This window comes from Heloderma suspectum, chromosome 2, assembly GCF_057233095.1.
Source record: "Heloderma suspectum isolate Gila_16-S chromosome 2, 16-S_ref, whole genome shotgun sequence".
In the NCBI taxonomy this organism is placed as follows: Eukaryota; Metazoa; Chordata; class Lepidosauria; order Squamata; family Helodermatidae; genus Heloderma; species Heloderma suspectum.
In genome coordinates this window covers 219,435,877-219,459,945 of record NC_139459.1, presented here as the reverse complement: position 1 = coordinate 219,459,945, position 24,069 = coordinate 219,435,877, and the positions used below count along the sequence as shown (strand labels likewise).

At 45.4% G+C, this 24,069-nt stretch overlaps 1 protein-coding gene across 1 annotated transcript in view; it reads right to left on the bottom strand.

The window, feature by feature from the left end:
• Window positions 1-24,069, bottom strand: part of LOC146354052 (E3 ubiquitin-protein ligase TRIM47-like) — a 35,089-nt gene continuing 11,020 nt past the window's right edge. Inside the window, exons 3-7 of the mRNA XM_084838039.1 lie at window positions 23,401-23,496; window positions 22,375-22,608; window positions 16,731-16,893; window positions 13,973-14,035; window positions 1-611 (exon numbers count right to left, since the gene is read on the bottom strand). Coding sequence (XP_084694165.1) covers window positions 73-611; window positions 13,973-14,035; window positions 16,731-16,893; window positions 22,375-22,608; window positions 23,401-23,496 — 1,095 coding nt within the window. The 3' untranslated portion in view covers window positions 1-72. The remainder of the gene's footprint in view (window positions 612-13,972; window positions 14,036-16,730; window positions 16,894-22,374; window positions 22,609-23,400; window positions 23,497-24,069) is intronic.

Sequence of the window (24,069 nt, the reverse complement as noted above, 5' to 3'; positions counted from 1 at the left end):
CAGCAGTAATGAGATAAAAGTTAATTTTATTGGCCTTGGCTTTTAAGGAGTGGGGGCGGGGTGGGGTTGCAACTACTCTGGGTGCTGTTTCAAAGTAATAGAAGCCCCACTGCTTACCATGGCAGCTGGGTATAACGGCTCAGTGAATGTGGTTAGGAAACGGTAGATGAGGTTCACAGTACTGGTGATGCCATAGAAGGTCAAGGAGCCAGCAGCATAATCTAGCAAGACCCCTATGGTTTTGTAGTAGTTGCCTTGCACCACAGTCTGGATATTGTTATGCCAGACGGAGAACTTTACCGAGTCCCACTCCAAGCACCATGAATTGCTATTCCTGCCAATCAAGTACAACATACACGCTTTCTCGGTTCTATGCCTGTAGCTGTAGGTGACTCCTAAGCACAGCCATGCATTCGAGATCTCAGCCTCCCAGTAATGGCAGCCCTCACACAGGCTGCGGGTGCACAACAGCTGTGGCCAGTGGTTGAAGCCTTGGCTAGGTTTCAAATAGGTCTCCAACAAGATCCCCAGGTTCAGCACGGAGTGGGTCTCTTTAAACAGGAAGAGCTCTTCATTGGCAGTGCTGGCATCAAAATTCAGGATACAGTAAGCTGTTTTGTGAAAGGTGAAAAAGAAAAGAGAAGTGTCAAAAGACGCCAATCCAGGAAGGAGATCAAGGGTGAGGAGGCCCAAAATGAGCAAAGCATGTTCCAGAATCGTTGAGTCACTGAGGCTAGAAGGGATCTGAAGGTGTTTATGTATTGATTTATTAGATTTATATCCCACCTATTCTCCAAGGAGCTCAAGGAAGCATATATGTCCCCCATGCCCCCTGTCCCCATCCCAAGTCACATAATGAGACTCATTACATAGCTGAGTTGGATTTGAACTGGGGTCTCCCCGATCCTCACCCAGCACTCCAACCACCACTCCACTACTTGCCCAAGGGAAGAACTTCCACAAATTGTCCCACATCCAGATTACACATCAATCACCCTACAGAATAATGTAGATGATCCTGTTTATTTATTGTACTTGTATCCTTGTTAGCCATTCTCCAAGGAGCTCAGAATAGCATAAAGGAAGTTTTGCCCCTTTTTTTATCCTGACAACCACCACCATCCTATGAGATGGACTGGGAAAAGAAATGGCAATAAACCTATCTGGAGACATCCATGGCTGTGAGGGAATATGTACCTAGGTCTCCCCTAGTTTCCACCCACAACATCCCACTGGTTCTTTATGGTGTTTATATGTGCTACAAGTGAACGCAACAGCAAACAAAGGGATCCATGTCAAAGGTGCCTATCTGAATAGACGAGAAGGTTAAGTTAAGCAAGCAAGGTGGTTAAATCAAATGAGCCAGATCACAAACTGGAAAGGAAGGCAAAGCCCCAAAGTTGCTGCCCAGTCAGTCTCTTCTGAACAGAAATTCCTTCCCATTCCCAAATATAATAATCACTTAAGTCCTGAGGATGAAGCAAAGTCTCCCCAAAAAAACCCTCTTCTTGGCCTATAAGATATATTTGTTCCACCAGCATCCCATGTCCAGCCATGACATTTTTTGAAGAGGCAGAAACAAACAAATAGTATCTTAGGGAGAAATTGTTTTGACCCCTATGGACCACAACTGAGGCAATCAAAAGGATAAAATAACTTTTATATCCACAGTATTTGCTCCCACTAGGTGGAATAGCATCCCTGCATGTTACACCTCTAATTGGTAGCAATTCTTTTTACGATTTTCATTTGAACTTTATTCAGGTACCAATTTACAGTCATTAATTCTTACATCCACAACCTTTTAAAAAATATGAATAATCCTTATAAAGTGGGTAAAATTATGAGATTGCATCAGGGATAGTGTTCTTACGGAAGAAGAAATCTGGCAGATGTACCTCGTGCCCTCATTGTGGTGCGGTGTTGGAATCTGGACCCCTAGAATTGGGGTGTTATGATCCCCCCTGGCAAGCACCTGCCACTAGAGCCATTATTCTCACATGCTGCGTCGGGTCCTCCCATGCAGGGCAGGCTGGCCCTAGCATTAGACAGAGTGAGCCAGCTGCCTCAGGCAGTGGATGATAGTGGGGAGCAGTGCTAACAGTAGCCTGGATGTTCTTCCTGATCCCACTCAGAGGACAGAGCTATAAGTACCCCATGGGCCGCCCTGCATCCCCTAAGCCAGCCTGCTGCTTGCGGGTGTGATGAAGGACACTGTCCCATCATCAGTGTGGAAGTAACATTCGGCCTGATTGGTGTCTGTATGTGGAATATTGGAAGGGGCACCGTCTTGTCCTTTTCCTCAGGCATCTTGTGCTGGCCCTGCCTCCAGTGGGTCTTGGAAGACTGTTGGGTGCATTGCTAGGATGCCCAACAGGAAGAGGCTAGGGATGTTGGGTCACGGCTACACTCCCATACAACCACCAACATTGCTAAGGTTCAATGAAAATTATAAAAACCACGCAATGGTTTTTATAATTTTGGTACATACACAATGGTCAAGGGCCACAAGCTTGTCCATTTGACTAAGCCTTAGTAAAGATCACGAGGCCTTCTGCGTATGTGCAGCAGTCATACGATGCTGCCATTTTCCTACCACCTCTCAGGGAAAGGATGATGACTTGCAGTGCATTACTGTTTAGCTGGCCTTGCTAAATGGGGCAACCAAAACACACATATTGTATGATCGTGTAGTCATGAATTTGACTGTCGTGAAGGCCAGTGCAAGCCAGCAAATGCAGGCTAGTATTTGGCTTAATGTGACTCTTATTAGTATTTAGATTAATGTTGACATTGACCGTTGTCTGCTACAAGGATGTTTTTTTCCAGAGGTAGAGTGCAAGAAGGTTGAGGGCCCAGCATTTTCTTCATGAAACCCCAACCAGCGCTTTAAATGTCAGTCCACTCTTAACCCTTTTGTGAAGAAAAGAAGACGTAGGAACAGGTATTCCCATATGGCAGATTTGAGGGTGGGGATGCAGGGCTCAGACTTAAGGCTGCCCAGTGAGCTTGTGGCTGAGCTGAAATAAGGACTTTCCAGCTCGCTGTCTTAACCATTAATTCACTTAGTGGCCTCTCAGTCTCCACTGCCCATCTGCAAGATGGGAACAGTAATACTGGCCTAACTGACTGAGGGGGCTTCCAGACAGAGGGTTCCGAGCACTGAGAATCAGGAAGCATTGGGCAGCTATTCTGTCTTCTGCTACTCTACTGATTTTGTTTGGTAAGAAAAAAGATGGAGTAAGTGGTGGGAAAACACGGGAGAGCTACAAGGGAAAGACTATCATCTGGATCCTCCTTCATTCACAGAATTCAATTCTGTGAACGAAAGAGGGAGAAAGCACAATAAAAGCCTAATCTGGAAGCACCCTGAGATAGCGTATGTGAAATAAGTCAAGAACTTAGGAAAAGTGTTATATAAATTCTGAGTACCTGTATCCTATTTCCAAGTCCCAGTGCTAATTACCTAAGACAAAAATAAGGGGGCAGGCGTGTCTCTGCCAAAATTTTCTACCCTTTTTAAAAATAGTGGAAACTAAACTGACTCCCCCCATCCTCAACTCTCCCTCAAACCTTCCCTGGAATGCCATGTGAGATGGGAGGAGGGAGGAGGGAAGGGCAAAAGGCCTTCCTCCCTCTCTCCCATATATTTCACCAACTTGGTTTCTTCATATGTAGTACAGGATGTATATTCATGTGCATGTGTGTGTGATATTTGTATAGATACGTGAGCGCGTGGGTGCCTATTCAAATGTGTGTGTGGGGGGCATGTTCATGTTGTTTGTGTTGAGTGGAGGAAATGGCACAGGCCCATCCCTGTGTCCCCTCCCCAAATTATTATCTGCATCCTTAGTGTAGCTGTGGTGGTGCTCAAGTAGTGGAGAGGGATTTGCATTTATAGTTTCCAGAAGGTCTTGTAACCTTGTGATATTATTCTGTTAATCCAATTCCTTCTGGAATGCTGCACATCAATAAATGTCAATGTTGAAGTGCCTGAGGCATCAGGATGATATGGTGATCAAGTACTTGAACAGGATCAGAGACCAGTTCTGATCTGGATAAAATAAAGCTACAGTGAACAGTGAGTCTCTGGTATGCCCATAAGCAACCACTTACCCCAAGCCTCTTACCTCTGGGGGGACCAGAAATCCAACAGACATAATTTCCCAGCATGGAGATGCAGTGATTAGGAAAGTCATACCTGTTGAACTTCTGTACCTCATACAGCTGGTAAAGGCACAGAGCAGGATCTCTGCCACTGAGTGACAATCCTGTGAAACAGCACCCTTGCCTTCTGTAATCACGTTTAAAATAATTTTTTACTCCTTGCGCTGCTTGGAGTGAAATGCCTCCTAAAATATTTTTAAAGCACTAGAACTTGAAGGGTTTTGCAAACCTAGGGCCAAACTAGATTGGACAGTGGCAAAGCTGGTGTGTCAGGATTGGGTCAGTGCTGAATGAATCCCTACACAGTGTGATGGGTAGGGGATGACTTTAAAGCAAATCGCATGCAGACAGGAGAAGGAGGGAGTTTAACACTTGCCTCTCCTGTCCTTCCTCTCCCACACATTGCTGGGTTTCTTTTACCCATTTTTCTCCTAGTGGTGCACTGACCAAAATTAACCTGTGCTTGGATGGGAAAAATGGCTAGTCCCCCTTCAAAGAATTCAGAGAAATGTTCAGCTCTGCACTTCTATTCATGCTGTATGAAAATATCTCCCTTCAAAGAATTCAGGAGAAATGTTCAGCTCTGCACTTCTATTCATGCTGTATGAAAATATCTCCCTTCAAAGAATTCAGGAGAAATGTTCAGCTCTGCACTTCTATTCATGCTGTATGAAAATATCTCCTTCCCCAGCTTTTTAGGAAGTCAGTCAGCAGGGCTTCAATGTATCTAGTTTCAGCCTGAGGGTGTGCATATGTGAATGCCAAGCCTGCCTCATGATTATTTGTGAACATGGTAAGGTGGGACAGAAAGTGGAAGAGAGTCATTTAAAAATCAAAATATACATGTTGGGCTTTTTAGTTTAGAATAAAGGTAAGTAAAGTGGGATCAGGGGATTGGAGAAACCCCAGTGAGGAAACATTACAACACCTGGGACATTTTACCTTAGAAAAATAGTGACATGATAGAACAGGGGTGGGCAACACGCAGGCTGCCTGCAGCACCCTGTCCTCTGCTGTGGCCCCTACTGTGCTGAGCTGCTGAAATTGGCAGGAGGAGCTCTTCCTGTCTTCTTATATTGCTAATGTAGGTTTTGTATTTGCCTTACAAATATAGGAAATGAGAAATCCGGTTTAAGACTCAGTGTCCTTATTCCTGGGTGAATGCACCCAGGATGTATACTGATAGCCTGCAGGGAAGAAATGTCAGACAAACTCTTGCAACAGGTCACTTTCCTGTAGCGGCAAACTCAACCAGTTAACCCTGTTGACTGACCTGGTCTGGTAACTCTTTCATTCCGAAAGCTCATTTTGAGAGTTCAAGCTCATGGACAATACAAAAGTGCTGCGGGAGATTTCTGATGAGATCTCACCCCTTTAGGTCTGTATGGTTTGTCTGATGTGGCTTAGCCCTTGACCAGAAATGCACACATTGGCTAATAGCAAGAAGAGCATTCCTGGGGCGGGAGGTCAGCTTGGGAAGCTGTATTCTACCGTGTTCCAGATTAGCCTGTTGCCCTTCAAGCCTCCAGATTGAGGGCTCCTAGCACAAGCAGTTTGAAGGCATTGTGCAGCTCTTCCAACTTTTTCTCCTAACAGATGTTCTGCAAGTAAGAAAAAAAATGGAAGAAGTGCTGAGAAAACATGGGAGGGTTACAAGTGGAAGATGATGTCAACATCTGGACCTTCTATAAAATTCCGTAAATGAGGCAGGGCAATTGCACATTAAAAGCCTTGCCTGGAGGCACCTTCTGTGTATGGGGCTCATTCAGGAGTATGCGGGAGAGCTAGTTATTGGAGTGAGGGGTGGAGAGATTTTTTGGGAAACATTCTTTCAGGGCTGAACTGTAAGGCTAGGAGAAACAATACTGGTATGACCAGGGCCAGCCCTAGGATAAATAGCGCCCTGGGGGAGGAATGCCTTTGGTGCCCCCCCCATCCCAGTCAATTTTGTAGGGCCGCACAGAAGATTTATGGGGCCTGGTGCAGGTGTGATGTCCATCAAGAATGGCATTGCTCAAAACCTTGATCTCTGTATTGCCCCTGCAGTAGGCTTCGAACTCTTAATTTAGAGGTGCCAAGATAGTGATAAATCAGATCCAGGTTTACTTACAAGGAGATATTTTATTGAGTACAATCAGCACACAGGCGTACCCAGTGGTTGGATCAGACAGCTTCTCTGAACCCAGTGCCATGGGGTAAAATGGGTTTTATACCATACATGTTAGCAGTGAGGCAGCATGACCGCAGCAAGCGTTAATTAGCATTCGTCTACCACTTTCCCAGTATAGGCTAGCAGTGCTTGGTCAGAAGGGAAACAGAGCTTTCCCACTACGGACACCTGTTTGCTTTAAAGCAAACAAGTTTCACTTCCCAGGCGCATCCTGATAAGACCCTCTACTCGTTAGTATAGAATGTGCTTGAGGCTGCCCTATCGCTCTTTGACTCATCCTGGTAAATGAAGAGGCCTGTTAAGGAAAACAGCAGCCTTCTGAACCAAAGTCAGAGACCATTATGAATCATCTAAGCCCCTCTAAAACTACTAACAGCTTGGTTCAGGCCTGGGGCCTTACAGTCTCTCAGTCACGGTGCTACAGTTTGCACAAGCCAACGTTCAAAAAGCCACATTCTGAGCAGTGGCCGTGCACTATGCAACACAGCACAACTATCACAGGTTTTACTTACAATATTTTTTTTGTTTTGCAGCAGTTCCTATCTTCTGTTAAGCACTCTTTATCTTAGAATATGCATTATTTTTATCTTTAAAAATAATAAAGAAAAATTATAAATAAAAAAGGTATCCAGCTGACCTCTTACAGCTTACGACTTTAATTTTATTATTATACTATTTATTGCTTATAGTGTTTCTAGTATTTGTAACGTTGACTCAGAGTCAAGCTGTGTTCCACTGATTTTTTTACCTAGCGCAAATGACATCAAAGTGGAAACTTAAAAAGAAACCTACTTTAAAGCTAATTGGAAGAAGATCGTTTTTGTAGTTAGTGTGGAAACAACCGGTAGAACCTTGAAATAAAGATTACAGACACTTGCTTTTTCCCACCCTAGTTCACTGCAGACAATACATTCAAAAAGCACAGCCCCTCAGCTCAGCTTGGTGCCCCCCTCAGCTTGGCATCCCAGGCGACGCCTACCCCTAAGGCAGCCCCTGGGTATGACTACTGGGTGACTATCTCTTTGTCAAGCTAATAGCCTGGGCTGGATAGTTGATGGTTTGTGAATGGGAGCTGATGGCAGGAAATGGTCTCCTGATAGCTGAAAATCTCTTTGAGAATTTTGAAGGCCATAGCAATCAGAGCTTGGACAGGCTGATACCAGCTGATCATCAGCTGACTCATCAACACACCAAGCATCTCATTACTCATCCCTTGCGATTCTCATTGAAACCACAGCATATTGCTAGTTGACTATTCCTTTGTGGGGCTAATAGGCCAGGATGGTTGGTCGATGTCTTGTCAATGGGAGCTGATGGCAGGAGAATGGGTATCCAGATAGCTAGAGATTTCTCTTAAGTAAAATGTCACAAAAGAGAGAAAAAAGCAAGGAGTCTTGTGGCGCCTTGAAGACTAACAAATTTACTCTGGCACAAGCTTTCATGAACACGGTCCACTTCATCAGACGCATGGAGTGTCAACCATCCGATGAAGTGGACAGTGCCCACGAAAGCTTATGGCAGAATAAATGTGTGAGTCTTGAAGGTGCCACAAGACTCTGTTGTTTTGGCTGCAACAGTCGAATGCGGCTACCCCTCTGGAAATTGTTACAAAATAGCAAGCAAGCTTTCGAGTTCTTTCGAGTTGTCCAGGAGAACTCGAAAGCTTGCTCACTATTTTTGTGACGTTTTATCGCCAACATTCGCTGCATCATGGAGAAAGCAAGAGAATTCCAGAAAAACGTCTATTTCTGCTTCATTGACTTCGCTAAAGCCTTTGATTGTGTGGATCACAACAAACTGTGGCAAATTCTTTAAGTGATGGGAGTACCAGACCACCTTACCTGTCTCCTGAGAAACCTGTACGAGGGTCAAGAAGCAACAGTAAGAACCGGACATGGAACAACCGAGTGGTTCAAAATTGGGAAAGGAGTACGACAAGGCTGCATATTGTCACCCTGCTTATTTAACTTATATGCAGAGTACATCATGAGAAATGCCGGGTTGGATGAATCAGAGGTCGGAATTAAGATTGCTGGGAGAATTATCAACAACCTCCAATATGCAGACGATACCACCCTAATGGCAGAAAGTGAACAGGATCTAAAGAGGCTCTTGTTGAGGGTGAAAGAGGAGAGTGCAAAAGCTGGTTTGAAACTCAACATTAAAAAAACTAAGATCATGGCATCTGGCCCCATCACTTCCTGGCATATAGAAGGGGAAGAAATGGAAGCAGTGACAGATTTTACTTTCTTGGGCTCCAAGATCACCGCAGATGGTGACTGTAGCCATGAAATTAAAAGACGCTTGCTCCTTGGGAGGAAAGCTATGGCCAACCTAGACAGCATAGAAGCAGAGACATCACCTTGCCGACAAAGGTCTGTCTAATCAAAGCTATGGTCTTCCCAGTAGTAATGTCTGGCTGTGAGAGCTGGACTATAAGGAAGGCTGAGCGCCGAAGAATCGATGCTTTCGAACTGTGGTGCTAGAGAAGACTCTTACGAGTCCCCTGGACTGCAAGGAGGTCAAATCAGTCCATCCTAAAGGAAATCAACCCTGAGTGCTCATTGGAAGGACAGATACTGAAGCTGAAGCTCAAATATTTTGGCCACCTAATGCAAAGAGAAAACTCTCTGGAAAAGACCCTGATGCTGGGAAAGACTGAAGGCAAAAGGAGAAGGGGACGGCAGAGGATGAGATGGCTAGATAGCATCACCGATGCAATGAATATGAACCTGAGCACACTCCGGGAGAGTGCGCAGGACAGGAAGGCCTGGCGTGCTATGGTCCATGGGGTCACGAAGAGTCGGACACGACTGAACGACTGAACAACAACAACAACAAATAGAGACATTGCCTTACTGTGGGTTTTGGTTTCTCTTTCTGAACCAACACAGCTACTTTTGCTTTTTGAAAGAAATGGCCTCCAGAGCTTGGACAAGGTGACACCCCACCTCCACCCCAGCTGAAGGTAGGAGGCAGGTAGGAGAGAGAGAGTGAAAGCTTCCAGATGGAGGGTGACTTAGCAGCAATAGAGTAGCTGTTCCATCTTTATAACTTAATGGGTTATCCATGGTAAGAAAAAAGTTTGACGCAGAGTCGGGAACACATGGGAGGGCTATGAGTGGAAGACGATGTTGATGTCTGAACTCCCTGTAAAACTCTATGAAAAAGGTAGGGTGATGGCACTACAAAAGCTTTGTCTGGAAGCAGCCAGTGGGGGAAAGGGTGGAGTTGGCATGGTTTGGGGTATGTGTGCAAGAGACAAAATCAGGGGACAGGAGATAGTGCTGCAAGTTGACTTAAAGCACCTTGAGTGTGCAGGGTCTCTCTTTGGGGTACCTGATTTGGGGGATACGAACTGCTGCTTTGTAGAAGTGCCTTTTTGCCTCCACTTATTCACTCCCTGTATATTTGTAAATAAAGGAAACATGTTATGTATCCCCATGTTCTCATTCAAAAGAAATTAAATTTGGCAGCTTTATCCCTGGGACTTCTCACCATTCAGGGAAGTGGGGCATGCATAGCAATATATCTAGCAAGGTTTTGAATTCCACCAATACTTCATCTGCTATGAGCCCTATTCATGGGTTAGCTATGCACAGGGCTTTTGCATGCATAGGAGGGAACTGGGCCATGAGTCTATGCCTAAAAAGGGATACTTACCTGAGTAGTTGGACTTTTGTAGGCACTTATGCGATTAAGATCCCCGATTGCGTGGGAATCCCAACTGGCTATTCAGCTACTCATGTCTCGGCAGCGCCGCACACATCCACATTCAACATGCAAATGTCTAGGGGGGCAGGAATGCACAGTGTTGGGTGCAAGGCCAGAGGCATGGCCCTGCTCCCCCTTACGCATGTGGTAGCCCCACATATGGCTAATGTGTGAATAGGGCTATGGTTGTTCACAGTAAACAACTTTTGATGTTGGCGATCAATGGCTGATACTTCAATGCTTTCCTTATATTCTTTGGGGCAATAATTGACATGTAGAAGGGAGTGATTAGGGTCATGCCTGCTAGCTCCACCCCCGATCTTGATGGGTTGGATTCAGACTTAACTTAGTTGCACTTAAGTCCCCTTGAGATCAATGGAATTTAAGTTAAGACTACCTTTTCACACGGATTTCAGTTGGATCTAACTTGAGCTGAATCCAAGCTACTGGACAGGTTTTCACAATCACTGTGGGTTAAACAAGCCACCGTGGCTTGTTTAACCCACGGTGATTAGGCAAACCAGGTCTGTGTGTTCAAAGGTACCATTTGCAAATACATATAGGGTCCTGTGCATGCAATCTGGGATCCTCCACTGTGGACCTGTGGCAGCACCAGAAAAACTGGGGGTCATAGAAGTGGCAAGATGTATTTCTCCAGTGGAAGGAGCTTTGCCCTACATGTTAGGTTTTTCTTTAAGAGAAGTAACGGAATATTTCATATTAACACTCCCATCAGAAACATTCTCTGAAGCATGTTCAATTGATTTTGATGGAGTTAATTTCCAAGTAAGTTTAGAATTGCAGCCTTGTTTTCATTCCCAGGTTCTGATTCAGTTATAATTTCAGATTACATAAGAGTCAGTGCTTTTCCTTCTAGTAACTACAGAGGTCCATACAATGGAAGTGGGATGGGATGGAGTGGGGAACGACTTGTCTGGGTGAGGGTACCCTCATCCACTAGGTTTTGGGGAAATGGTGCCTTTGGAATTGTGGAGATATGGGGCCAGGAGGGCAGTAAACACCACCCCATCATACCCAAACAAGTGTATGGAAAGGGCTTCTGCTGAGAGAATGAATGTGTGTTAACAAGCACACTCACAACATTTTGTTCGTACATATAGTCTTCTCCCCAGGATCAATCTTAGGTGGGGGCACGGAACCAGTTCTGCATGCTTTGGGCATTGCACTGATGGCCTGGGGGCCCTCCCCACTCCTGAAGAGCAAATTTTCAACTCTATACAAGTTATGCTTTTCCCCCCTAACAAAATGAGATATCAAGCAATGGTTAAGTAGGCTAAACTTGCAAATTAAAGAAAAGATGCAGCCCCCCCTCTCCACTTTCTGAAACGTGCGGGGCAGTGCCAAACAGACAATTGAATCAGCGTTTGATTCTCTGATGAATGCATCCATTGAAAGCATTGTGAAAGATGGGGGGGGGGGGGAGGAAGCCAGGCCTGCTCTGCAGGAAGAAGAGCCAGGATGAGTGCTCTTTTTAAAGGAATGTCTGTAGGTACTCTAATTGCTAGATGAAAGGTTAGGGCAGCTTCTGCCATGGGAAAAGATGGCAACCCTGAGGGATACTTGAATGTATGAGGAGTCATTCTAAAAATTATGATTCTTTTTGTAACATTTCTTATGCCTCAGAACAGAGCCCTGTAGAATCCACATGTCTGTGTAGTACCATATTTTGCATGAGATAGCAAAGTTCTCCCAGAAATGCACTGGGCTGTAACTTGTCAAAACGTGGACACGGCAACTACTGCTGCTGATATCATCCGTGTCTCCCTTGGGTTTGCCACCTATATTTTCAGACCAAACTCCAGAGTCTTTGCTTGACAGGCAGAAACTCACCAGGGCTGGCTTTTCCAGCGAAGAGTTGTGGTGACAAGGAAAGTGTCAGAAAAATAAGAGACAGACAACCGTAGCTCACTTTTGCCCCCAGTAATGTAGCTTCCCTTTGTTTCCTCACTGCATTGTGTACCAAATACCTTGGACTTTATTTCCACATATATAATGTAAATTCATTATATCTGATTTCCCTTAGATCTGAATTCATTAGATATTCTGACTTCAACAGTCAGAATAATGCAAACTAAGCACAACTGTACCAAGTCGTCATTTGCACATTGCATTCTGATTATTATTACCAAGGGTTACTGCTCTTCTTGAAAATTTCTTCTTTTTTGGTGCAGAATTCTTACTACTGAATAAGCTCCTTGCTTTTTGGGCCTTGCTTGTGAATTACCAAAAAAAAAAAAATGCTGTTTTCTAATGCAACACCTAAACTCACCTTACCCGAGCGCCTGTCTTGAGGGGTTTTCTGTATCAGGGCCTTAATACAAACTTTGGCACAGAATTAGAGCACATGCTCAGAAGCTCAGGATAACGCTAGTTCCCAGGCGACTTGCCTAATGGGATTATTATGCACAAAAGGGAGCACAAGCCACAGTTAAGAAGCCTGAGCCAATTTGCGTGATGATGGGGGCCATGGCAAGCAGCCCCAAATCCCCATGAATGCACTTCCCTGCCTGTGGCCAGAGAATTGTATGCAGCCTCCCTCCATGCATGGGATCATTCTTGATACGTTTTATATCTGAATTTGGTGAGACTGGGGGAAGCAGCTGAAGGTAGGAATTTGGAAAACAGAGCAAACGTGCTTTGCCCCACCTCTGTAAAACGAACTGCTGGTTTAGTTTATGAGGTTACGCAGGCTACCCTGACTTCTACCATGGATGCCTCCCCTGCATTAGCAGCAGCACAGATCAAAGTGAATTTCACTAAGTGTAATGTGCCATTGTGAGGTTCTGCTGTTTATTTTCTTCTTTATTAATTACATTTATTCACCACCCAACTGGCAGATGCCCTTGGGGAAGTTTGCAATCATAAACGAAAGCCAAAGCAATAAATACAAAAATGAACATATTAAAACATTAAAAACATGAAGGAGCCAGCAGTAAAATTAATCATCAGAGCAACACATTAAAGGTTAAATGCCTGCTTAAAGAGGATGGTCTGAATGTGGCATCTAAATGTGTACACTGAAGGTGCCAGGTGGATCTCCCTGGTAAGGGCATTCCACGGACGGGAGGGGGGCCACTACAGAGAAGGCTCCTTCCCTGGTAGCCACAGAGAAGAGCTTCCGAAGATGATCTTGGCAATCCGGTAGGAACACATGGGAGAAGGCGCTCCTTCAAGCAGACTGTTCCTTTACCATTTAGGGCTTTAAGGGTCAGGATCAACACCTTGAATCGGGCCCAGCAACTGACTGGCAATCAGTGCAGATGACATAGCACTGGAGTAATACGTTCAAAACAGTCAGTCCCAGTAGGCAGCCTTGCTGCTCTATTTTGCACTAGCTGAAGTTTCCAGACTGTCTTCAGCGGTAGCCCCACATATAATGCGTTGCAGTAATCTAGGTGGGAGGTTGTGAGTATATAGAACTGGATGTATGCGCACCTCCAGACTGTGAATTTACCCCTTCTGGGGAAGGGCAACCCCATTTAGAGCAGGTCGAGCCCCATTTATCCGTGGTTGTTGCTGCTGTTAATTTTGCTGTATGTCAGCACTGGGATTTCCATTCATTCTCTGATGTGTGTGTTCTTAAAAAATACTTTGCGTGTGTGTGTGTGTGTGTGCTACTTCTTTCTCTCTTTCTTAATCGCCACAGTCATTGGCTTTTGCATCCCGAGAATACCACTCCCAGTGATAGAAGGCAAGAGCCCAACTCTTAACAATGCTATGGGGCCATTCATCATCCACAAGCATTTGGATCCCTTAAGGCTGTGTAAGCTGGCACATGCAAAAATCATTCTTAACAAGGTTAATTTGTAGAGATCTGTCTGTCAACAACACTAACTACATCCACGTTTAAGACACTCCAGGGGACAACAGTGAGAAAACAAATGTAACTGAAGCACCTACACTTTAGGAGACTCTTCCGGTCTGTGGGTGCTGGTATCACTTCATAGGGCACCATGGTGATCCCTGAAAGATTAAAGGTGCTTTGAGTTATTTATTCTGTGCAGGTAGGATGGCCTGTGATTGGTGCTACTTAAAAGGAAAAATTGATATGTTTCCCTCAATGGCAAGGACGACCTTGAGTTTCAAACTTACTTTTTTACTCTTAAGTAAGAGTAGATGCCTATATAGTCTTCATTACCCTGCAAAGTCCCCAATTATTATTCCAGAAGAGTAGCCATTTTAATCTGTTATAGCAGGGATGGGGAACCTTTCTAGGCCAGACAGCCAAATTCCAATCTGGGACAGGTCTCAGGGGCCACATTCCATCTGTGGACGGAGCCAAAGGCGGAGGGTGGGTAGTTATAGCTAAACAACAGAGCATCCTGGATAGGGGCGAATGCTCCTTCCTTGTTCTCCTCGACCTCTCAGCGGCTTTTGATACCATTGACCACGGTATCCTCCTGGACCACCTGGAGGGGTTGGGCATTGGAGACACTGTATTACGGTGGTTCTGGTCCTTCCTCTCTGGCAGGTACCAGACTGGTGGGGACGAGGGAGAGGGCCTTTTCTGTGGTGGCCCCCACTTTGTGGAACTCCCTCCCTAGGGAACTCCACCATGCCCCCTCTTTAATGAGCTTCCGCCGAGCATTAAAAACATGGTTGTTCAGGCAGGCATTTGGGGTGGGCTAGGGTATTTTAGAAAATGTTTTTATTGTAGAATTTTATTGTTTTAAACTGTTTTATTATATGCTTGTACATCGCCCAGAGTGGCTGGGTGACCAGCCAGATGGGCGATTAATACATTTAATAAATAAAATAATAAATAAATAAATAAATAAATCCTTTGGCGAGTCAAGACTAAAAAAAATGTGGCAGGAGCTCTCTCATAATCTGTTGCTGTTCCTTTGAATTTGCCTGTATTTAAAAGAGGCAAGAGCCAGCAAGCATTTCTTTGCTCAGTTACTTTCCCACATTCAAATTAAACTCAGAAACAACATAAAGTCAAGCGTCACTGGCCAGGAATTAAGAGTAGATGGGGTCACTTAGCACAGACTGTCGCACTTTCTCATGGGACCTTCCTACATTCCAAAGTAGCATGGTGTTTATTGCAAAACTGGCAGTGCTGCAAACTGTACCTAAAAAGGGAAGAGACACGTTGATCCAGTTCTCATATTGTAAACAATGTTGTGAATGAGCAGGAGCAAGCAAGCATGCCGACTCTTGCCTGCCTACCCGATGCATTAAACAACCCAGGGATGCTCTTGTCACTGGGTTATTTAGCATGACTTAAGAATCTGGAATTTTGGGTTGTTGGAGGACCAAGAACCCTGACTTGGAGCCCATGAGTTCCAAGTCTGGCCTATTCATCCCCCAGCAACCCACAGTTCTGGGTTTCCATATCATGATAAACAACCCAAGGACGGAGTGTCCCTGGGTTGTTTAGTGCAGCCGGGGTGGTGTCAGGGTGGAAACTGAGCCCATAGAACCCCAGAGCAGTTCTGATTCTGAGGAGGAACAGCAATCCGTGGGAGAGGAGCCAGCTCATCCCTCACAGGCACAGCAGCTGGCAGAGATTCCTCCTGCCAGCATTCCTGAGAGAGATAGTGACCCTGGCAGTGAGAGAGCGCTGGAAGGGGGCTTGCTGGATGCTCGGCACAGACGCCAGGAGCGACGAGCGATGGAGGGCATGGAAAGGAGGCGTAGCGTTCGTTTGGCGCGCAAGCAACGGTTGCTTCCCGAGGACCCAAGGGAAAGAGGGAGGATCTCTCCCTAGCCCATAAGTTCAGGGTCTTCCCGTGATTCTCCTTCAAACGGGGACCAACTGCCTAACCCGGAGCTATCCCCAGTGCTGTTCCTTGCTTAGTTGCTGGTGATTAGCATCTGAAAGAGTCATTAAGTTGTAAAGGAATAAAGCCTTGGAAAGAATCCTTTCGTCTGTGTCTTGAGTTGGCTATTGGAGGGGACTACAAGAGGCAGCTAGGGCGCTCCTGACAGGTGGATGGGAGTCAGCACGCTCACTCGGCTCCCAGCTTGTGTAACCATGGGTTGTGTCATCCAAACCAGGCTGTTGTGAGGGACTTTTCAGACCTTCCTCCTGGTGGATGGCATCACCCATATACCCTGCCAATTTCCGTAATCTGCCATGTGGGATACCAGGGGGCCCACATCGGCTGCGGTATGGCTTGGGGGATCTGGATGTTTGGCATCAGAGCACAGAGTTATTCAAGTCCCCAAACCATTTTGATTGTCCTTTTCTGCACATGTGCTGGCTCTACAACATCCTTTTTGAGGTGAAGTGACCGGTACTGTTCACAGTATTCCAAGTGTGGTCGCATCATAGATTTGCATTACGATATTAACAGTTTTATTTTCCAGCCCTTTCCTAACAGTCCTTAGAGCATAGAGATTGTCTTTTCGTAGCTGCCAAGCACTGGATCAACGTTTTCATCGAGCTATTCCCTATGACCCCGAGATCCCAATCTCGGTCACAACACAATGTGACACAAACCAGCTTCAATCTGTAGATATGTTAAAGGTACAGTGCCCCCAGTTTCAAGTGTTTTATCCCTGCTTGCACCATTTTGAAGGGGTTCTTGGTGTTAAATTGAGACAGAAGTGATCGAAAGGTAAGTTGGGTAGTGGTAACAAAGTACCTTGAGCCTAGGAATGAATAATGCAGGAGATCTATCCAGCCGTCAAGTGTGCAGAGCTAACTCACCTTTCTGAAGGACTTTGTTGATAAAGCAGAGTCCAATCATGGATATCTGGGATTTCAAGTCACTCAGTGTCTGCTTAAGCCCTACGAAACTGGTGGGTTCCTCACATTTCAGACCAACCAAAGCTTCTGAGCAACCGGACATTATCTTTATCTTTGGGAAGTCCTGCAGGAACAAACAGGTTTTAGAAGAGCTTACAATTCTCCAATATTGTTGGAGCAGGGACATTCGCATTTCCAATTGTTAGAAATATACATTTTCTTAGAAAATCTAAGGCCGATTTTTTTTGGTTAAAAAAAAAAAAGGCACCTTTTTGTTTGGAACAATCTCTCTAACTATATGGGCATTCAGACATGTTCAATGCTCTTTGTATAGAAAGCCCACCATCATAATAACAAGGCATACTGAGAGCCTGAGCTTGGTGTGTGCGCATATATCTCCCTTAGTTTTTGCACTCTCTTGTGCAAATGCTACAAATATTTAAGAGGGATTAAATAAAATGTTATCAACCTTTTCCCTTTCCAATTCTCCAAGAGAACATCAATAAATGGCTAGAACTAACCGGGCATGGTCTGAAGGTACAGAGTGTAACAATCTCGTTGAAGCTAAGGTCTGGATGAGAGACTGCCTAGGAAGCCCATGGATTTCTTGGAAGGCTGGAGAGAAATGTAATAATTAAATAATATGCAACTGCTTCTTGTCTCTTCTCTGTGGCTCTGGTGGGGATCTGCAGTTAGCTGGACAAATGTGGGTTTGTGTTTGCTGACCTTTGTTTGCTGAGATAATAAAGGTAAAGATGTGTTTGCTGAGATAATAGGGCCCAGTTCCATTTCAGAGAAGCTCAGAGAAGCTCTCGGGGGCTGCATTCCAGTGGCGGGCAGGGTTGAGGACAAAGGGGAGGGGCCAAAAGAGAAACAAGATATTTTCAGCTAAAGCTCTTGCTGACAGTAACTAAGCCTTAGGAGAGGCATGTCAACCTTTTAGAATAGGAAAAAAATGGACAGAAGGCAGGAAGTCAAATCAGTGGTCAGGGGAAAGGGGGTGTGGCTATCTGGGGACCCAAGGAGGGCCAGATGTGGCCCGTGGGCCTGAGTTTCTGCACCACTGAGGTAGAGAATAAGAAAGGGTTAGATTATTGTAGGATGGGATGGAGTGGATGGAAGAGAATTAGAAGGAAGTAACAAGATCCTGGGAGGAGAATACTGAACAGGTCCTGGGAGGAACAGAGAGGTGATAGTAGAATAAAGCAGTAGGAGATGGGAAGGAGATGAGAGCTGCAATAGGCCAGCCTTAAGTCCTGGGTAATATGGAGTATTCTAGGATAATCAGTGTAGTACACTGGATAAAGAGTTATATTCAGAAACACACATTCACATTTCTGCTCACTTATGAAGTGCATTGCGTGGCTCTGGGCAAGTCACAACACATCATAAGCTACCTGACAGTGCTGATATAAGGTTAAACCACTGCTTTGAGATTCTCAGAGAAAAGGTGGAATACAAATATGAAAGAGAAATAATAATCAAAGATACCCAGTGTGGGCAGAATATACCTTTGGTGGAGAGTAAGCTCTTAACCTTCAGATCAAATGAACACACAAATACCTACATACCACTAGGAAATGTAAAAAGCCACTGGAAATATCAGTGAGTGCTTTCTTGCTGTTTTGCTATAGGCTAAATCCAGTTGTACGTATTTGGTAAACGCCAGCTCTGTGCAGACAGGTCCATTCCTACTACTAATTTCAATTTGTGTCTTCATAGCATAACTTAAATGACGCAGAGGCCATTTACTCACATAACACGATAATCAGCGGAAGTCGATTCTATTTTATTATTTGTATTTCTGTAGTGGCTTAGATGAGAGAAACCTCTCCCAACTGTTCAAACAAAACAAAACAAAATTATACTCTTTTGACATGTTTCTAGCAAAAGGAGGGTTCTCTGCCGGAGATTTTAAAAATCAAGACAGGTGGTGCTGCAGAAACATTTATGAGCAGCAGCGTACAAGAGGGTGGGAGGGCTTTCTCTCTTGCCCAACATGGCTATGCAGTGAAGGGAGGTGGCTGCTCTCAGCACTGAGGCCAGGACCTGGTTAGTACTGGTGTCAGGGCAGAAATCTATTTTGTAAACACACCAGAAGAGCACTCAAATGATGGGGCAGGAGATGAAAGTTTGCACCAAGTCCGCCCACTTGAAAATGCCCTTGCTCCTGGCACTCTGCCCAGCAGAGTAAAGAGGAAGAGGCTGCAGAAGTATTCCACCCTGCACGGCACAATCACCAGTGGATTCGGTCTCTTTCTCCTATGCTGATAAACTGTGTGTGTGTGCGTGTGGCAACAGTGCAAAGGAACCACTGTCCATTCCAAGGGCAGAGGAGGACAGAAATGGTTATGTGATGATGGGAGTTGTGGTCCAGCTTACACCTGGTGGGCAGCAGGTTGAGGAAGGCTGGGAGTATTGGCTTCCTCAGCATCGTGTTGCTCTACCACTTGGGTCCCTGCCCGCCTCCACGAGGATTCTTTAGACCTGTTAGTGAAGCACATGCTTGGCCTGCAGAAGATTCCAGGTTCAAACCCTGTGGCATTGCCAGTTAAAAAGTCACAGGAAGGAGGGGCAGGAATGCTTGAGACCATGGAGAATCAGCAGCAGTCAGAATTATGGGCTAGGTGGACTACGGGGCATAGAACATAGGAAGCTGCCTTCTACCACGTCAGACCATTAGTTCAGCTAGCCTGGAATTGTCTACTTTGACTGGTAGCTGCTTTCCAGCATCTTAGGGAGAGAAGCGCCTTCCCCATGAGCTGGTGTCGGAGCCTTTTCACTGGAGATGCCAGAAACAGAACTTGGAACCAGTGGAGGCTGGTGGCTCCGATTGTGGTGGGGCTGTGCCTCCATTCTGGGTTTCAGTCAAAACCAGCCAGAATTCTAAAGGAGCTATCCAAGGTGCTGAACCCTACCCCCAAAATGGGTTCAGCACCTTGAATAGCACCTTTACAGTTCTGGCTGGTTCTGACTGAAACCCAGAGCGGATTCACAGCCCCGCTGACATCAGAGCCACCAGCCTCCATTGCCTGGAACATTCCGCATGCGAACCGGGAGCTCTGCCACTGAGCTACAGTCCCTCCATGGGCCTGACAAGTGTTCCATACATTCACATACAATCCCTTCTCAGCCATCCTAAGTGCCACGTCCTTTAGACAGGTTTTTTTTTTTTTGCTGCCATCAAATGTCTTATCATAGAGTTGGGTTGATATAAAGTGAGCGCTACTCCCAGGAAGAGCCAGCTGCAGTCCAAATTCTGAACTGAAATGTGGTGGAGAAATAATACAAGATGTTCAAGGATAACGCAACCTTACTAGTTTTCCTTTTCTAATTGCAAGAAAACAGAATTATGCCAAGCACATCTTTGTATAACTTTGCAGAAGTTATTCTTATTGCATTTTTCTCCCTATAATTAAATGGGGGGGGGGTAAGCATTAAGAAGAGCTAGGGAAAGAAGAATAGGATAAAGGGTAAAAAAGCCATGGTGAGAGAAAGAGTGCTACTACTTTAGTGTGAAGTAAGGAACAGACATCAGCAGAATTCTGAAGACAACATAACCTTCATTCACCATAAATTGCTATATGCAACTCACAGTTATTCTAATGTTCAATCAGCCTATACTGAGAAAACCTGCATGGTTTTCTGCATGGGCTAGAACATAGATTTTATTTTATTTCCTTGTACTTGATATCCCAGAAAAATAACACAGACCTATTACACTTAGCCTTGGAGAAGATCAAATGCACTTTCTGTAGCCTTCTCAAGAATTCCATTTCCTTTTTGTGCTCCAGCTGTGTGACAACTCCATTTGGCCAGGCTGAAGTGGCATGTAGTGGTGCAACCATCTGTGTATCTGTTATCTTGAGGTGCCTCTGGCCTTCAACTAATTAGACTCAGCTAATTAGATTGAGTGATCTCAGCTGCATTCCTGTGGGAACTTTCACCCTCCCCTAAGGGGTTTGGGAATGCTGCTGCAGCCAGCCTGTGACTGGCTAATTAGGCTTTTCCTTGAGTTGCCAGGGGGTTGAGCATAAAAGGACAGGGCTTGGAGCCACCCATTTGTCTTTGTCTTCATGCTGCAACTTGCTTTCCAGCTAGTGAGCCTTTGGATCCTGGATTGGGCCCCATACCCAAACTTAGCTAACGCATAGGACAGATTTAGACACTGCTTTGTTATTTTTGCCTGGAGCATTTTTCCAAAGGTTTCTCTGATTCTTCTATACCTTTTTATCCCTTTCCCCTTCCCCTATGTAAATAAACTTAATCTCTACCTTAAGAGTGTGTGCGCATTCTTCCAAATAAGCCTCAGTACTAAACCCAGAGCCTTATGCTTAGTTAATTGCTACTGTTCAAAGTTTCTGGCTTGGGGCTTGAAAACAGTGGTTTGAATCCCTATTTCGTAACCCTCAGGAGTATCCTGCAAGGTCTGGGAGTCCCCTGGCTCAGGCTGAGGTGGACATAAAGGGTGGTGGCAGCCTGCTTCGGTACTTGTTTGCCTCTGCCTGCAGTGCTGGGAGTTAGGGCATCCCCTCTCTCCCTTCACAAGTTGGATCTATGGACGCTTCCTCAGAGGTCCTATTGAGCTCAATGGGACTTACTCCCAGGTAGGTCTACAGAGGACTGAAGCTTTCATGTCACCTATGACGACATTCTAATTCCTGAGCACAAATGATCCGGGGAGATGCTCTTAATGGTAAGGGAGCAGAGGTGGTTTTAGCCTCAGCAGTTGTGCCTTCTCCAAGTCGCACTGCTGCTCTTAAAAATATATTAGGGGAGATACAGTGGTGTCGCTGCTTTGAAGTTTGTCTTCACCAGGTCCTGATGCCCTACCTAGAATGGCTCCCTCATTCTCAAACATTGACCATGAGACAGAGCAGCCACACATATCTAGGCCAGCTTCCCAGCATGCAGTGGGGCACCTCAGTATAATTGTACATGCAGAGACATACAGAGGGAAAGGCAGGCCCTCAAACATCCTGGAAAAGGCATAAAAGCAATCAGTCGCAGGAGACTGTGCACAATAAAGCATGAGTTATAGCAGGTGTTTAAGCTCCCATTTTTTAGGATTTATAATTAAACCCCAATATTGATTTGCAAAGCGCATTCCAATTTTTCAGCCTGTTTCTCCTTGTAATAGGCTGACAGGCAGGACCTTGTTATACCCATTTTACATACATGAAATGAGACTGAGACAGGGAACTCGGAGCATAAGAAGCGGCCTTATACAAGGTATCTGTCCATTTAACTCAGTTTTGTCTTCTCTGACGTGGCACCAGTTCTCTAGCCAAGAAAGGTCTTTCCCATGCCACCTGCCAACTAGATCCTTTTGACTGGAGATGGTTGCCAGAGATTGAGGCAAGGACCTTCTGCATGCAAAGCCCTGCCCATGTTAAGGCTGCCCAAGGAGTAGTTCTCCCAAGACTAGCACTGCGTCTACTGGACCACACGGGCAAGTAGCATCAGGACCCGTTTTACATTTTTGCCTAGAGCTCAAGAGTCACCACTGCAAGGATAACCTGAGCTGCTAGACCACACCAGCAAAGGAAGGCGATAGTGATGCTGATGGGACTCCCATCACAGGGTGGAAGGGAATGAACTCTACCTGCAGGAACTGATGGTCACTTGGGTCACCCACAAGAGTTGCCAGCCACAGGTTCTGCTTCCTGAGATCAGCCAGTTGTTCTTGCCTGTGCTGAATGGAATTTCCCATTCCAACTAAGGCCGATCTTTCCTCTTGGTCTATAAAGTCCATCACCTTGGTCTGCAGTCGCTTGAGTTCTTTCATCCCCTCGGCAAAGGCTCGATTCACTTCATCTCTGGCAGTCTTCACTACTTTCTGAAAGGGAAAGGAAATGCCAAACACAACATATTTTCATCTCCCCTCTGTCTGTAATTCTCAGGCTAGGTGGTACAGCATGAAAACAGACAGACATCTTCTAAGTGGTCAAACCATTATGGAACCACATTCCCCCCATTTTGGCGAGCCTTGTTTGGGCCTTGTGACATCATGCTGCCAACTTCCTTCTTCTCCGGGGAGCAGCTTTTCAAACTTGGAAGCTTGCACAATCTTTTGTAGCATTTGATTAGTCCTAACAAAGGTGTTGCCCAACTGTGGAACAAGAAAGATTGTGTGGTGTTTTTTTAAACACAACAACAACCATGTCACCAAACAAACATTTAAGCAGGTAAACTTGCTAGTCATGTTTATATGTTTTAAAAGTGGAAAGCCCACATAAAACACGGGTGGGCGGGCAGAGAAGAGGAAGAGGGAATCTGTTTTCAATATGGAGGCTGCTAGATATGTCACTTGAGGAGCTAAGTCAGAAGAATGCTGAGCTCACCCACAGTAGAAAACCCTACATCCTCACTCTTGTTTGCAGGTATGTCTGTACACAGCCTTGTATTGAGGCCCCTTTCAGAGTAAGCAACAATATTTAGCTGCTTTATTTATCTAAACAGCCCATTACAGTAAAAGCTCAATGCATTAAGAAAACACACACATCAATGTTGGGACTCACAGGATCAGCCCAGCAAATGCCTGAACAAGGCTAATATGTGCCACTGAATCTGTATCATGTGTCACATATTTGGCCCCTTTGCAAAATATATTCTTGGAAACTTTTCTCACTGTGAGGTAGTTCACTCTCCCCCGGTGTTTCTGACTGTCTGCTGCCAACATCAAGATCTGGTTTTCTACATTGGCATGTATTCTCTTGACCTCCACCTGGAAAAGAAAGAATTAGAACATAGAAGCAGCAGCAGCAGCAGCTTGAAGACTCCGGGCCGATCTACATTGTGCCCGCCATCACAATGAATTCGGTGTCCTGTCGGGTTAAACGCTCTCGCATTAAAATGTGATTATCCACACTCACCCATTTTCCCCATTGCGGTGCTTCATCGAATGAGCGAGCTCGGTTCACACTCAAACGCTGTGCGGTTTTCCTGCTCTTAAAGATGGAGGCTCTCATTGGAGGATCAGAAACTCTTCCTGTTTCTGCTGATTCCACGCCCATCATGCTCACAGCTCTCGAGGGCCCTATGTCGTCTTCCGGCTACTGATCGCATAGCTTCCTCAGCACTCAGTGTTTCCTCAGCAACAAGCAAAGGGCTGGATGTGTGTGTGCTTGTCTGATCTCCGAAGCTAAGCATGGTCGGCCCTGATCAGTAGTTGGATGGGGACCGCCTGGTAATCAGGCTTCCTGCATTGAGCTGGGGGTTGTTCTATCCCTTCAAGTTTTACCTCCTTCTATCCCCCGCTTCAGCTGTTTTTTTTTTTTTTTTAATTAAGGCGTTATCT